General features: G+C 37.4%; 1 protein-coding gene across 9 annotated transcripts in view; it reads right to left on the bottom strand.

The window, feature by feature from the left end:
* The window catches only part of RICTOR (RPTOR independent companion of MTOR complex 2), an 87,452-nt gene that overhangs the window by 4,842 nt on the left and 65,491 nt on the right, over positions 1-17,119 (bottom strand). For all 9 annotated transcript variants that reach the window (XR_007505040.1, XR_007505041.1, XM_049794767.1 and 6 more), the window contains 12 exons: positions 16,682-16,791; positions 13,874-13,961; positions 13,084-13,176; positions 12,087-12,193; positions 11,203-11,432; positions 9,428-10,457; positions 6,443-6,620; positions 5,209-5,293; positions 3,594-3,827; positions 2,016-2,168; positions 1,191-1,314; positions 135-273 (listed from right to left, as the gene is read on the bottom strand). Coding sequence is in view for 7 of the 9 variants with exons in the window: in XM_049794767.1 (XP_049650724.1) it covers positions 135-273; positions 1,191-1,314; positions 2,016-2,168; positions 3,594-3,827; positions 5,209-5,293; positions 6,443-6,620; positions 9,428-10,457; positions 11,203-11,432; positions 12,087-12,193; positions 13,084-13,176; positions 13,874-13,961; positions 16,682-16,791 (2,571 nt within the window). In the remaining 2 variants the exon portion in view is untranslated. The remainder of the gene's footprint in view (positions 1-134; positions 274-1,190; positions 1,315-2,015; positions 2,169-3,593; positions 3,828-5,208; positions 5,294-6,442; positions 6,621-9,427; positions 10,458-11,202; positions 11,433-12,086; positions 12,194-13,083; positions 13,177-13,873; positions 13,962-16,681; positions 16,792-17,119) is intronic.

Genomic DNA, 17,119 nt, shown 5'->3' with positions numbered 1-17,119 from the left:
ATTAGTTTACTAGAGAAACACTATAAAATGGTTTCCTTGAAGATATATCTGAAAGCATCTTTTATTCAGAACGTGAAACTTGCACCCAGGTGGCACATTTTGGTGCATTCAATGCATTTGGATCCTCCACTTACTTGTAAGAACTGTACATCTTGAAATAGCTCCTGAATGAACCTTCGAGATGGAAGTCGAAATGTACAATGTGCTAACAAGTAGGACACCTCAGAGTAAAGGCATATGTCATCAAATGCTTGGGGATACTTCTCCTTAATTCTGAAAAACAGAAAAAACACCAAGATGTCATATGTCTTGACCAGACTTCCATCATATTCTGAAACATTGTTCAATTAGATTTTGATTGTCATCATTAACAGAAGTAGAATACTTCAGTAACAGGCATTATAAATTCTGAATCTGATGAAGCAAGAAAATCAGAACAGACAGCATTATTTTGTACCAAACTGGAAGAAATCTATATTAATGAGGTGAAACAGAATGTATAATTTGAAAGTTGTACAGAATTGCTGAGATCACCTAGTCTTAAAATAACAGATGTAGAAAATGAACAGTGTATCAAAGAATTGGCACCCACATGTACAACAGTAAAAAAATACAAAAAAGCTAACTTAATTACCTGCAAGCATTTTTGAAACTAAGATAAGCATTTCTGCATTTTTTTTCAGCAGCTGTACATCAGTTTCCAATGTCACTAGCCTAGAAACCTACAGGTTTTTTTATAGCATTTGGCCCCTAGATTTATATTCCTATATTTTAACATGATTTTTTCTATAAATTAATTCCAGTAGTTGTACTCTCTCTCAAAGCAGATTTGTTTTTCTCAAGATGTTACTTCCAGCTCATTATTCTGCTTATTTGGTATATATTATTTGGCACAAATAACAAAAAAGAATTATCGTTTCTTTAAAAAAGATGCATGATATACTGGGTATGCAATGAAGTATCACTACAGTTGAATTACTGATTTTAAAAAGACTGGGGAAGAGCAAGAAATTAAAGACAGAGCAAAAATATTAAAGGAAAATTCTTTGCTTAGCTTTTATGATACATTCAATCATATCTGTGTGACAGTTCTTTGACAAGTCAGAAATAAGGCTAACCACTATCCCAGAGATCTTCCAGAATACATACAACTAAATGTTGCTAAAACACCTGAAATGTATTGAACTTACGTCAGGAGTCCAGTTTCATGGCCCTTGGTTCCTACTGAACTACTCAAATTGATTACTAAACGTAAGACTTCTTTCCGCAGAAGTATTCTGCATACTGGTGTATCATCTGGGATTGATTTTACTCCTGGAAAAACAAATTAAACAGTATGGAGTTTAAACAGAACAGTCTTTGATTGTGCTAATCTTATGCCACTGTAAGTCTGTTCTAGCATTCCAAAAGCACATTAACACACACACATTTATGTATGTGTTCTGAATTATCAACAAATATTTCCATTGAAATTAAAACAGAAAAAATACTATTTTCAGGAATTTTAACATAGAAATATTTTTAAAAGGTAAACTACCATTTCATAAATGGAAAACCCTGTAAAATTCAATTACAGTTCTGTCTGGGTGAGTGATTACCTGCTCTGTTTCTATCAGATGCTGGAGACGTTAGCAACCAGCTACTTAAGAAATTATGGTAACTCAAAATGTAAACCACAAGCCTAAGAAAGAAGCGTCTTTCTCTTTACAGAAAATTAGTCTTTTTTTCTAAACTAACACCAGTGTGGACAAAAAGGCCATCAATTTGCTTGTCAAGTCAGATACAGAGCTATATAATAACCCATAGAACTGCTGTACAGCAAAAGGAGAAGAGTTTAAAATTATATTCTCTCATGTGGAAATGGTGGTTGTTTTTATTCTTGGTTTGGGTTTTTTTGTTTGCTTTTTTTAAATAATAAGCAATATTTGTTGCAGTATGTATAAGTATTATTTTTCCACAGTACTTAAATACTTAAGAGTTATAGTCTCTAATAATCATAAGGCTTCCAAACTTACCTAGTACAAGCTCTGTACTCTTGGTGCTGCTAGCTGAACCATGGGATACTGCATCACTACAGCCTGAAATTCCAGAAAATTTGGAGGAATGCACATCTAAGTGATTGTGTATGGTCTGCCCACACCAGTCAGTATATGGAATGTCTGAAAAATCTGACATAAACAAGATGTTGTATCTTTGTTATTCACATTTTTCCTCCCTTCAAATGCTTTTGTTATTTTTCTACAATGGTAAGCATGCATAACACTGATATGCTAAGTACTGTGCATATAAACCAGCCGGAAACCAGGTGTTGGATTTTGGCCCATCATACACAAAATGTCTAAAAATCACTTTTTTGAATCTTGAAATACTTGACTGAAAATAATCAACTCTTAGACACTGATGGAAGCCTAAAAACTGTCATCACACAGAGTTCTTATTGATATATCTGTGCTCTATTACATAATAAAGATGCTCCTGCATATACATATTTTGTTCATACAATTATCAGAGGTGCTACAGAAAGGGGTCTGTCTTCATCAACAGAAAGGTGTGACAAGTTAAGATTCTTCTGGGAGGTTTCACTATCCACAGCCTTCAGCGTTTTGGATTTAAAGAGATGAATATAAAATCCAAGCTTTTAATCGTAGCACAGTTAACAGAACCACAGAAAAACAATAGGTCTGAAGGGACTCCTGGAAATCACCTAGTTCACCCCCTTGCTCAAAGAAGGGTTCACTTCAGAATTACATTAGGTTACACTGTCAAGAGTTTCCTCTTATGTTCAACCACAATTTCTATTCCTGCAGCATGTGTTCATGGCCTTCTGTCCTTTGGCTGTGTGCCTCTGACAAGATCCTGGCTCTGCCACACCTCTAACACCCTTATTTGAAGACTAGAGTTGGGATTTTATTTGCTATCCCTTCTTGATACTGAACTCAAGCTCAAGCGTAGCTCTCTGGGCCATTCCTCACATTTTGCACATCATCTCCCTTGCCAACAGTACTCTATGTCCTATCATCTGAATGTGTAACACCGCTGTAAAACAGTGAGGCTTCTTACTATGCAGCCATTACTGGATTATCTTTTTATTACAGACATTGCAAAAAGATATGTAACTGCAAGCTCTGCAGAGAAGGTTAAGAAAAAATAATTCTGAATCCTATCTGAATCTCAAAATACGAAGGAAGATGACTAAATCCCAGAAATTACAGCTCAACTTCAGACTCCTCAGATTTGTGTTTTATGGTACAGGCTGGCTTTGAAGTCAGACTTTTCATGAGTTTGACAGTGTCAGTTTTCAGGACATGGATTTTAAGAACTAAATAAGGTTTCAGATTTTGTATTTTGGTAAGCTCTTAAAAATATTAAGAAACCCACAAAACATGCAGGCACCCAGTCATGCTAACACCACTAGAAATCAAAAATCTGGAAATGGCCATAGATACACCATTGGTTGCAGTGAGCTTATTATGGAGAATTAATGTCAAGGTCAGTAGTAAGAAAAAACCCCTTACAGATAATCAGTTTTAAAGATGAACAAAATTCAGTATTTTCATTCAGTTTTATCACATTTCCCCACAAGGAACACTAACCTGTACGACTATATGAAGAGTTCACTTTGTTGTTAGGTTGATAACCCAGTATCTGAATGCAGACACAGTAAAGGCAGTTCTCATCTGTGTGCTCCTGCAGCCCTGTATCCTCTGTATTTTCTAAAAACTGAGAGGCATCTGAACGGCTAGTATTCATTATTTCTGTGAGACTGATCTGCTGTCGGAGCATCTGAAAAGGGCTTTTGACAACATCACTTGTACCTGATGGAAGGCCTGTAGATAAGCAATTAGACATCAGAAAAAAGAGAACCAAGCAATAACGTTACATCAACTAAATTTCCCCTTTTAAAACTCTTAAGGCTGGGAAGGGTACATGTGTGTGAAGATCCAAAAACTTTTTTATTTTTGAGTGGTTAAGCTCCCAAGATTGTTGGCATTTGGGAAACAGACATAACATTTTAGTCCCAGCTTCTCATATATAACAAAATAATTGCAAAGGACAGAATTCAACCTCTAAACACACACATTGTACACACATACTGTAAGAAGGTGTGTGGTAAATCCTGACATTGTATCAACATTAGTAATACTCATGCAACACTAACACATTACCAAATTTCATAGTGTCAAACAATATTAGTACAACAATATACCAGATGGTTAAATGACAGGTGCATGCACCAATGAACACAGAAACAATTTAAAAACCTAACTTAGTGCCTGTAATAGGAAGAAACTAGACTCAACAACGGAGAAACAAGCCAAAGACACTTTAGTGACATGCTCTTCCCTAGATGGAATATACCAACAAATACAATTTTGAACAAGAGTTACTTTACACTGAAACTTATCAAACTACAGAAACATACTTTCAGGAAAATCAGCTTTATATATTACATTAAAAACACGAAATAAAAATAAAAATCAGTTAAGATGTGTCTATTTGCATGTTCAAAGTGCTTGTAATAAAGTTCCAGTTAACTAGGAGGCAAGACAACAGCTATCCTATACTACTTTAGAACCAGTTTCACTGCTTTTTCAGTTGTCAAACTAAAAAGACACATATTGACACCATACAGATTTCTGACTACTCTCAACTAAAAAGGAAGTGCATTTCAGAACAAGCCAGGCATTACAGCACACTTGCAATTCTCTTGTACAATGTCCCATCAACTCCGCTGATCAACTGTCATGGAAACATCACAAAGACAAAATTTACTTTCTGAAATACACACCTAATGCCTTCATTGGTTCCTATAAATTCACATGTAATCAAAGGGAAGTCAAAATGTAACAGCTCAATATGTGGCATACATGTTTTATCTTAGCTTAAATTTTGCTACTTATTTTAATGCAGTATCACTACCAACCTTAGATTAGCATTAGCTCATATTACAATCAAATATATGTAGACTTTCCTCCTTTGTTTACTAGAGGAGGACCAAGCTTATGTTACTTTGCAGCAACACCACATTATCTCAAACTAAATAAAACAGGGAATTAATGGCCTGCCATCCTGCATCCAGAACACAGCTCTCAAAACTTAACAGCTAAAAATAACCTTTTCTGTAAAGAAAAAAACCAAATAAACAAACACCCCACCCAATGTACAAATACACAACAAAAAGGTACATGAGAAGAACAAAAACAGTACCTCCGGCATCAGATGCGAAGACCCTAGCTCCATGGTCATCAAATGGAAGTGTGGTTTTCTTCTGGAAATATGGAGTTTCCTTTACCTTGCATATCAAAGTGAAAATTAAAATTAGCACAAGTAATAATCATATACAAAGGAAAAGTAGATTTTTAGGAGGAAATAAAATGTCCTTTTTTTTTACTTCAGGAAAAAGATCTAATTAGAGGAGGAAATTAAGAATGGGCTCCTGAGTACTAACAAAAAGCCAATGAGAAAAACACACATTTGTGAATGAACATTTATTAACAAAGGCTTACGAACAGTCAGCAAATATTAACAGTGGTGACAGACTGTAAGGAAACCAGTGACACAGAAGTGGCTATTAATGATCTGTCCACAATCACTCTACACTGGAGATCTTGGGAGAGTAGTGCAAAAACACCCAGAACATAAAAAAAGTTGCCTGTAAGTTGTTGCAGAGTCAAGACATGTATCAACTCTAGAAAAAGAGTTGAGTGAGAAATGAGGCAACATAAATATGCCACAAAGACTGTAAAGGAGAAAGAAGAACTAGTCATTTCATAAAGGGGGAATAGAAGCAGGTATGATTGAAAAATCTTGCCTTTACTCTAGCTTTAGTAATTTTTTTGAGATTAGTAAGAAAGCCATTTAGGTTTAAAAGGCAAAGACTACATAAACTAAAGATAAGGAAGCCCACTCATTTAACTTTGACATACATCACATCCTGGTTTTGACAATGAAGTAACAGAATATTAAACCCTGCGATGCATCAGTTTGTTAGATGGGAAAGTGTTTTAACCAAGTAGAAAGAGGAAAGCAATTGATAAGATATTAAAAAGATCTGTTTTAACTTAAATATAGATATATATCTGTAAGGTTAAGTAAGACAATATAATTTAATGGTATGATGATACAAATGTCCACAGACTATTCTAATTCTAGTATAGAAGCTAGCTGTCAACTAAAAAAAACCACCACAACTTATGCTACCATTGTTTAACACTCTAACCCAGCATGTGTCATTATTTGCCTAATAATACAAAACAGACTACTGGTTTTCTGTAAACAGGGTTAGAAAACAAACTCTTGATGTCCAAAATGCATTCCTTGAAAGTACCACAGAAGTTTTTCCTCATTTCTCTAGATCTAATCTATTCTGATAAAAATGCAACAGTTGACTACCTTTCTCTACAAAAATGCAAATGAACCCAGTAAGTTATCACATACATACCTGAAATATTTCATTGATATCCACTGGAAGAGCAAGGCCAATGTAATCATCAGAGCTACCATAGGTAGCATTAGAAACCATGGAGCGAACAGAAGAGGAACGCTGAAGTGTGTTTTGGTTAATAGGACTTAATAAATCTTCTTTATCTAATGAGGCATAACTTAAAGCTTTCATGAACCTGTAACATTGAAATAATACATCACAAACTTGGTAAATCTCTCATTCTGGTACACTAAAAGTAAGAAGGACTGCTGACTCAAAGGCTATCCTCATCTTCCCATTGTAGAACACAGAGCTTGTAACTCTTGTCAAATTGCAGCTATCAGTTCACTGCTTTTTTCTCTCTCATATTGTATTGCATGGTTCGCCAGTTCCTCAGGTAAAAATTTTTTCTTTGAAAGTCCTGGGATGGGGACTTGCAAGATGGCTGTATGTAACTTCTGCTTGAGGGGCTGCCAACCCTGCAAACCCACCAATTCTCTCCAACTCAGCAGGCTTAGAAGATTTATAGACCATACATGGTCAGTAAAGATTTATTTAGGCTTTTAAACTAACTGCCTCATTTTTAAATGTACCTTCCCTGGATATTTACAAACTCTGAGCTGAGCAGGCACATGCTGGCAAATACAAAGCTTGAGCCTGCTAAGGTATAAGCAATGTGAACAAGGAACATTTTTTCTCCTGTACTCTGCAGGAGCCAGGCATGGAGAAAGAATTTCCTCAACATGAATGCACAAAGAACAAACTTGAACCTGCACAGTGAGCAGAGCTGACTGTGACAAGCAGTCCAAGAAACAAAGAAAGAAATAGGTTGGGAAAATGAGACAGGAAAGAGGAGGCTGGACAACAAGTCCTCAGTGCTGATCAGAGCCCTGATGATGGAAATTTCACATTTGGCCATCTGCCATTTTACTTCTCATTGCAGATAAAAACCTACGAATGTCTTCTGCTAATCAACTTACGTAGATGGTCTATATGCAGTGGCTTAAAGCTTCCTACTATAAAGAGACAAACCTCAGGAACAGTAAATTTTTATTACATTACTGCAAGTTATTATACATTGGGAGGTAATGTACAGTAAATGTTTGATTTCTTGACTTCCTGCCTTAGAAATAAATTTCTATCATTTTTTGTTTTAGGTGGGCAATTAAAATGCCTTCCTACCCCTAACAGGTTAACAGATTTATACTGAGATAAAATTAAATTATCAAGATCTGACAATCTAAGGTTCAAGACATTATTATGTGATGGAAATGTGCAGAACAAATTACAGGATTTCAATACTTTTCTCACTACTAATTAATTCTGACCAATGCTAATGACAGTAGCAGTGGACTTACAATAAAAGTCAAGCCATATTTCAAAATGACAAGAGAAAACAGCCTCAAGTTGCACCAGGGGAGGTTTAGATTGCACATTAGGAGAAACTTCTTCACTAAAAGGGTTGCCAAGTGTAAGAAAAAAAAGAATACTAGTTATATCACCGCCTTTCCAACCAATTATATTAGTAACCAACACAATCTGATAATCTCTTGCAATATGTGTGTCTGCAATTTTTTAACTTTCTCAAGAGATACAAGCACTACAGCCACTTCAGTTCAATGTTAAACAGATCAGCTCAAATCCTTGAGCCTGACCACCAACGTAAGAGATGATGAACAGCTAAGCACCAGGAATACTGTTAGCATTACATTACTTCAGGATGAAAGTCCACTCCGGCAAGGCTGCTTTGCCTATCAAAGGCAGGACTGCAAGGCATGGTACAACATTACTACAGCCACAACAGAACCTGTACTGCCACTGAAATCACACTGATTTTTTCCTGCATTAGCACAGGAAGACAGTGACAGAGCAAGGAACAGCACTTCTGATTTCCAGGATAGTGCAGCTTAATTACTGACTCAATTTAATCAGCACACTCAGTCTAGTTCTAACTGAATTGAACAAAGGGAACAAAACTTACCTTTTATGGCATCTTTGCAGAATCATGTGAAAATATCTACAAGTTAATTTTGCTCTTCATCAGGACAAAAAATGCATACTAATAAACGGGCACTATGTACGCTCAACTGGGTATGCAGAGTGCAGTTTAGGGACTTGGCATTTGCTGTTCTGTGTAGTAAGCAGATGACTGATGTATTGGTAGCTCTTCCCCTTTCACTCATCTGAGAGACGATGTGTAGGTAAAAACAGATAGGTCTTTTCCCTTTCAATACTAATGTGAAAATCCAAAGCACTAGCTAAAAGATTATTTGAACGGCAAAATTTGGTAGAAAAGTTTTTAAGAGAAAGTTCTTAAGCAGTGACTGTAGCTGCTGGGAACAGTGTCAATGTCATGAGCTAGATATCTTATGTAACTATCCAATTAGTCTACAGAACATCTAATATGACTCAAAAATAAAGAGGTGACACTGCCATCTAAAAATAAATGCTATGAGTAAAATCTTTGCTCTGTTGTAGCTATGAAGCCAAACTGACATTCCTATCAGTAGTACCAGTATCTCATCACTGACCTCAATGCCACAGTGAACACGAATATAGCATATGGGCAGGAGTCCCTGTCCTAAAACCTCATTGAGTGACAAAGAAAATTCTCTTCTGAAATATAGCTCTGACTACACAGGCAATTTTGTGTGATTGCAACTCTAATGATGTTAGCAATGTAATTGGATTTAAATATTAAAAAAAGTTAAACAGGAAGCAAATGTGATAAAAGGAAATGTTTTCCTTTGTCACTAACAGCATTAAAGGGGCCAAGCACAGCTATGAAAACTGGGCTTCTCTGACAGCATGCACGAAGTTCAGGATTCTCATTCTACTATATTATGCTCCTAGTATTGATACTGCTTTCAGTGAAGTTATGAATCATCTTGCAACAATTTTCACTTCTAGGTGAAGTTGGAAAAAAGTATTAAAAAGACACTTATTTTACTTAATTGGTCTTACAGCTTTGAAGGAAGAAATGAGCACATAATAATCTCTTACCGGCTTGGGGTTAGCCGAGAATCCAGGCTGCCAGACTTCATGGTAATAGTGTCAGTAAACAGCACGTCCTTTGCCGGAGATGCTAGGGCTTCCGAATGAGACAGTGAAGGATGCATCCTCTGCTGTTGTAAGCGTTTTAGTGTAGCATAGCCAAAGGCATCTCGAGAACTTGTGTAGCTAAAGTTATAGTCAGCAAGACTTTTTATCGTAGCAAGAGAAGGAGCTTTAAGAGACTGGGCTCTTCGGGGAAGCGTATGAGAAGACCCTGGGGGTACCAGGGATACAGAGCTGGATTTTGAGAGAGGCAGGTGGTTAGACTGTGGTGTTGAACAGTGACTTGGTTTAACTGTTTTTGTGCTTACCACAGTACTCAAACTTCCACAGTCAGTATCTACATTCGTAGTGTCCACACCTACAGTCTCCCTTGAAGGGCTAGAGCTCATTGAGCTTATGCCACTTGTTGTGGTATCTGTATTAAAACTTAAGCTACGACTCTTGAAATGTGTTTGTGTAGTACCATCTCCTATTAGCCTTTCTCTGCTTGCGTTGTCCCGGTGAATTTCATTTCCAAGACCTTTAGGCAGCTTCAGATCATTTTCTCCAATACTCGGGGTACTATCAGTATCTTCCATGTGCTTACTTCCAACAAAAGAAGTTTCCAATCGTAAAGTCTGGATTTTAGGAACTTTGCAAACAGGGTTGAATTCTTCCCCAGCAGGAAAGTCTATGCTTCTGGAAGGTTCTGTTACTGTACGATTTCGCCTCAGGCCTGATTTACTGTCAGACGATGTCAGCTTTCCTCCTTTTAGATCACTGCTACTTCTGTGTTTTTTATTAGGTAGAGTAAGAGAGTTTAGAATGCGATTTTTCACAAGTCTACTAGAAGAAAAAAAAGGAAAGGGACTACGGTCTTTGTCCTTTGAAGGTCCAGGTCTGTCATAAAATATTTGTTCTGCATCTTCAGTAATATCTAGGAAGAACGTACTGGTGGAAGTACTGCCAAAACGGTCATCCTCCATGATGAACATACCTGAAATTATATGATACTTCATCACTGAAAATGGACATTTCATGCTGCAAAAACAAAGCAATTCTATAGAAGCCAAAATAGGAGGTTATACAATTTACTGCAATTTTAATTCAACATTTTTTCTATAGAACTTAGTAAATTAAGTATCTTGATGAGTACCTGAGCTGAAGGTCTCCTTGCTTCAAAAGAAAAGCCACACTATCTTATTTCAGTGCAAACATCCAGCTACTAGGATTACAAACAATGCACTCCTCTAATAATACCTAAATAGGGTATATTTCTGGATTTAAATTCCAAATATCCATAGCAAAATTAAAATGTACTAGATACTCAAAATATACAAGAATTTAAATAGAGCAACACTCTGTGTGTGCATATATACACGCAGAATGTATTTATTTTCTAGAATACTCCTTTGAGGACAACCAAGTAAGTGTATCTCTATACCTAAGCATGGAGATTTCTGCCAGGTATTACAGCAAGCTGCCATGACTTGACAGAAGAACTAGTAACTTATCCTGATGTTAAAACTTCTTACTTCTACATCAAATGTAAACCTAAGACACTGTTCTCTTCCCTCTCACTTGTCTACAGCTCTCAATGCATATAACTCTGTACCCTTGCTTGCACTCTTCTTCCTTTCAATAACACCATCTGCCTGAACCTCATCCTGCAAAAAGGTTGGTAAGAACACCAAAATGCTGCTTTGTGGTGGTTTTTTTCTGTTTGTTTTGTTGTTACTTACTTGAAGGAGCAGATTCACTTTCACTGTTATGTCTAGAACTGGTGGACTCAGAGTTCAAGCTAAGAGTGCTGGGTATAGAAGAAAGTTCATTGCAGAGCTGCTCCATGTCATCAGGGACCACTGGCCAAGGCTGCCTACGACTGTGTCTCACTGCATCCCAGTTGTGATGCTTCAAAATGTCACATCCTTGTTTAGTTTTGGCTATTAGACCAAGCACGTAGACACAGGTTCTGTATTTAATGCATATATAAAAAAAGAGCAACAATAATAGAATCTAATTTAACTAAACTTATTTCTCTTTTGAAAGGAAACAGTTTCAAAACAATTCAGCAGAAACTTCATGAAACTGCCAAGTAGCTTTTTGTTCATTTTTATTTGTCAATCAATGGAAGCTTAAGAAATGGACTAAAATATCTGAGAACAATACACTACTCAAAAATAAAAACTAATTAACAGAGCCTGATTAGATAAAGTAGAAGAATACCTTTTTTAAAAAAAATAATAAAAGGACATTAATGCAGTAGCAATAGCAGGCAAAAGACCATCTATTAATGCTTTTAAAGATTCAAAAAATATTGAATAAAAGTGATGGAATAATAAATTGATTCCAACAGAGATATAAGTAGCAAATATTTTAATTGTTTTTTAAAAAAAAGAACAGTGTATCTTTTTTCATAGTTTCATTTGCTTACTGCATGTTCTTTCAGACTTCCTATACAATTCTGTGATTGTGTAGGACTGAGATAGATACTCAGCATGAATGATCTTCAATAACTGAGTTCCAAGTAAGTACAAAACTATATTCATGTAAATTAGGTAAGGCTATTTGAAAACCTATGGCAACTATCATCTGTAAATTTCATATATAAAGCAGATACACATACCCTCTGACAGAGAGAACCTCACACTGTTGGGCAAGTGCCATTATATCAGGAATTACATTCTCCTCTTGAAGCAAGTTAAGACCCCAATTTGAAGATCCAATATTGCCCTAAAATAAAAGGTTTCCAGTAAGTTTTGATTTTGATGTGATCTGCAGTACTATCAGTGTAAAGCTTTTAACATTTTTGTTTGTTGGTAGTACAGTTTCAAGTCACATCTTCTCAAAGCAGTTAAGAGATTTTAGCACCCTTTTTGGCATTTCCTAGTCGTGCAGATCTAAAAAATGGACTTCGCACACTACATATAATCCCTAAAACTGCTCACAGCTAACTACTGTGTATTCCTCATTTTACCAATTCTGCTACAGCCAGCAGTATGATCTTCCTTTACTCATTTTACATACATTATATTACATACCTACAGTATCTTCCAGTAATAGTCACCTTGGAAAAATGTTCCTAAATGAGCTTTGGGGAAGACAAGAAAGAAGCAGACAAACAGCTGAGGTGGCAAAGCAAATTTAGAAGTGTAGCTTGGATAAGTACAGGCACTAGGTTTTCACCTATCCCAGGTACCAGGGGGTGCCATGACCACATATATTCACATGCATCCACAGTGGCAGCCAACTTTCTTCCAGAAACACTGAATTTTGGATCAGTACAGTAAATACATTAAAATCAGACCACAGCAGCTTGTAACTACTGCTTCCAATTTAATATTGGTGCTGCATGTGGCAATCTGTTCTTTTTATTTGTTAAAAATGAAAAAATAAAAAAGACAAAGTGTCTATTAAAAAATTCAGAACAAAAAAGGTGCAGTGAACCATTTTAAACTGAAAGTCCAGTCAGGGTACAAAATGCCAACTTGGAAAAAATACCCACACGTTTTATGACAAAAAACCTAATCAATGATTTTACAAGATTTTGCTTAGTTATTTCAGAATCAAGAATCTTAACAGAACTCAAACAACTGCAAAAAGTTTGTAAATCTATTACTAACCAAGGCCCAAAGGGCTGCTTTCAGCTGCTTAATTCCTTCCCACTTATCCAGCATTGGGGAACGAACAGTATAACTTAGATCTGTAACAATACTCTGAAGGAGAGAAAGAGAAGAAAAAAACCCACTCAGTTGAAAATAAAAAGGAGACCTCAGTCAAACAGGCTCTCTTGCCTTTTTAATAAATGGTAAAGCACAAATTTAAAGTATGCACTCTAAAGTGAACAGTGGTAGTTCTGGAATAATAAGCATAAATTAACAGCAATGGTAATGCAAATAGAAAATTTTGATGTAAACACTGACTGCATCAAGTTAATTCAGATTTTATAAAGGTAACAGATTAATCAGACTAACAGACTGCAATATCTAAGCTTTATCTTGAACTTTTCAACTATCATATTCATTACATCATCTTGCAAACTCACATTAAAAGTATATTCATTTAAGCAACTATTAACTGGCTTAGGATTTGTTTTCTTAGCTTTTCAGGATATTAGAAATAAGATTTTATTCCCTCATCTCCACATTTTTGTATGTATAAAAGGACAGGCATAATTTTACTTGTCAATGTACAATTCATGCACAAACTGAAAAATTATTTCTATTGGTGAGTTGCTTTCCATTCTAAGATTTTGCAAGCCATTATAAGAAAACGGTTGCAAGGTATTTCTCTGGTATTTCATGATCAACTTGTTTTGCAATGACTTTAAATGCCATCTCTTTTAAAACATACTTAAAAAGGATTACAGTACTCTTTAAAATCTTTCAAGTTATAAATAGTTATTAACCTCACCTGAGATTCCAATAAATGGCAGCCCGTTTTATGGTGCACCAGTTGGCCATAAAGGTGAACTGGCAGGTACACATGTGGTCGCTGTAATCTGACAAAAAGAGTAATCATATGCTTTCCAGGTAATTCTGACATTTTCTTTTAAAATAAACTACACAGCAGTGTAATGCAATAAGTTAGTCTTGAGCTTTTTCAGACAAAGGGGATTCTTTTGGAGAATTTAGAATAGAACAGAACAGAGTATTTCAGTTGGAAAGGACCTACAATGATCACCTAGTCTAACTGCCTGACCGCAAGCTAAAGCATGTAGTTAAGGGCATTGTAAAAGCCTCTTAAACACTGACAGGCTTGGGGCATCGTACACCTCTCTAGGAAGCCTCTTCCAGTGTTTGACCACCCTTTTAGTAAAGAAATGCTTCCCAGTGTCCAGTCTAAACATCCCCAGACACAGCTTTGAACCATTCCCACGCATCCTATTGCTGGATTCCAGGGAGATGAGACCAGCACTTTCCTCTCTGCTTCCCTCCTCAGGAAGCTGCAGAGAGCAATGCAGTTGCCCCACAGCCTCCTTCCCCCCAAACTAGACAAGCCCAAAGTCCTTAGCTGCTCCTCATGACACTCCTTCCAGCCCTCTCACCAGCTTTGTTGCCCTCCTCTGGATGCATTCAAGGACCTTCACATCCTTCTTAAAATGTGGGGCCCAGAACTGCACACAGTATACCAAGATGGATTTTATTGAACAGCACTGACCCCAGAATTAAACCCTGAGAAACACTGCTAGGTGACCTGTTGCCAGCCACGTGTAGCCCCATTCACTACAATCCTTTTAGCCCTGCTGGTCAGCCAGTTCTTCACCCAGTGCAACATGAACCTGCTCATACCACAGTTGGACAACTTGTCCAGAAGGATGCTGTGGTGGACAGTATCAAAAGCCTTATTAAAATCCAGAAAAACTACATCCACTGCCTTCCCTACATCCACTAGGTGGGTGACCTTATCATAGCAGGATATCAAATTAGTTAAACAGGGCTTTCCCTTTGTGAACCAATGTTAACTGTGCCTGATAACTGCATTATTCTTTAAATGCCCTTCAAAAGCACTCAGCATGATCTTCTCCATAATTTTTCTAGGAACTGAGTGTAGACTAACAGGTCTGTAGCTTCCTGGGTCTTCCCTTACACCCTTCTTGTAAATCAGAATAACATTGGCTAGCTTTCAGTCAGCAGGGACCTCCCCAGACTCCCAAGACCTTTGGTAGATGATCAAAAGGGGTCCTGCTGTAACATCTGCTAGCTCCCTCAGTACTCCAAAATGAATCCTGTCAGGGCCCACGTATTTGTGAACATCCAGCTGATACAGCTGGTCCCTTACAATTTCAGTGTCAGTAAACAGAAAGTCACTGTTCCCACACTTGTGGTCCTCCAACTCAGGGGACTGGGCAGCCCAAGATCTATCAGTATTATTAAAGACTGAGGCAAAAAAGAGCATTGAATGCCTCCACTTTTTCTTCATCCCTATTAGTCAGGTGACTATCTTCAACAAGGAACAGTCCAACATTTTATTTAGACCTCCTTGTGCTATTAACATACCTAAAAAAGCCATTCTTGTTATTTGACACAACACTGGCCAGTTTCAATTCTAAACTGAGCATTGGCCTTTTGTGTCTTCTCCCTGCATATATGAACCACAGCTCTATAATCTTCCTGTGAGGCCTGACCTTGCTTCCAGAGATCACACATTTTCTTTTTCCTCTTGAACTCCACAAGGAATTCACTGTTCAGCCAACTGGTCTTCTGCCCCGCTTGCTTTACTTATGACACAATGGGATTGCCAGCTCCTGTGCTTTTAAAAGGTGGTTCTTAAAAACTGACCAGCACTCGTGGACTCCTAAGCCATCAAAAGCAGATTCCCAGGGTACTTGGCTAAATAGCTCCCTGAGGTCCAGGGTAGCAACTCTGCTATCCTTTTTTCTCATTACACTGAAAATTTTAAACTCAACCATTTCATGATCACTGTGGCCAAGACAACCACCTACCATTACATCTCCCACAAGTCCTTCTTTATTCACAAATATTAAGTCTAGGAAGGCATCTTTCCTTCCTAGTTGGCTCACTGAGTACTTGTCACAAGAAGTTACCTTCTACAAACTTCAAGAATTTCCAAGACCTGCTTGTCACAGTATTCCCAGTTAATGTCTGGGAAGTTGAAATCTCCCATAAGGACAAGGGCTACCGATCCAGAGATTTCTCCTAATTGCCTATAGAATAACTCATCAGTGCTAACATCCTGGCTGGGCAATCAGTAGTAGACACCCACTACAGCATGTCCTTTGTTTCCCATCCCCCTAATCCTCACCCAGAGGCTCTCAACCACACCATCACTAACTGTAGGGGCCATACAATCAAACCTCTCCCTTACATATAGGGTGACACCTCCACCTCACCTGCCCTGCCTATCTCTCCTGAACAGCCTGGAACCCTCCATTCAGCACTCCAGCTGTGGGACTCACTGCACCAAGTCTCACTAATACCAGTGATATAGCTCTGGGAACTGAACAACGCTTCCAGTTCATCCTGTTTGTTTCTCATACTGCATATGTGCTGTACGTGCATTTCAGATACGCTCCTGAGCCCTCTGGGCTCCCAGGAGCAATATTCCCGCTATCATTGCCACCCTCAGGTGATGCTATGCTAACCCTTGGTTTACCTACTGCAATCCTGTCGGTATCCCCTTCCCCCATCAATTCTAGTTTAAAGCTCTCTTGACCAGTCCTGCCAGCTTACACCCAAAGACACATTTTCCCAAATTTACCTTTGGTTGCTCCGACGAACATAATTATCACCATCAACAGGTTTGCGGTATGTTGTAAGTGCTTCATTAAGTTGTTCTTCAATCAATTCAACATACTTTAAGTTATATTCCTAGAAGACAGACAAAGGTTGACAATACACTTAGAGGTATGTTTTTATAGTGTGGTACTTTATAAGGAAGGAGTAATTAAAGAAAGCTGAATTTCTTTGTGATCTGATGGTGGGGCTCACCAGATTTACTTCATACATACAATGAGTCTGCAGAGTCGACAACTGATTCCATAATTATTTCAGTGAATTTGTTAAGAAAGGAAGGAAAGAAGGAAATACTTCACATCTGACTTTAACCCGAATAATCTCAACAGACCACCATTTCAGTATTCCTAGAGAAGTCACAGCTTATAAGTTAGTAAAAAAACATGCCAAAAGGAATAAGACC

Source organism: Accipiter gentilis, chromosome Z, assembly GCF_929443795.1.
Source record: "Accipiter gentilis chromosome Z, bAccGen1.1, whole genome shotgun sequence".
Classification (NCBI taxonomy): Eukaryota; Metazoa; Chordata; class Aves; order Accipitriformes; family Accipitridae; genus Astur; species Astur gentilis.
This window is presented reverse-complemented; position numbering and strand designations above follow the sequence as displayed.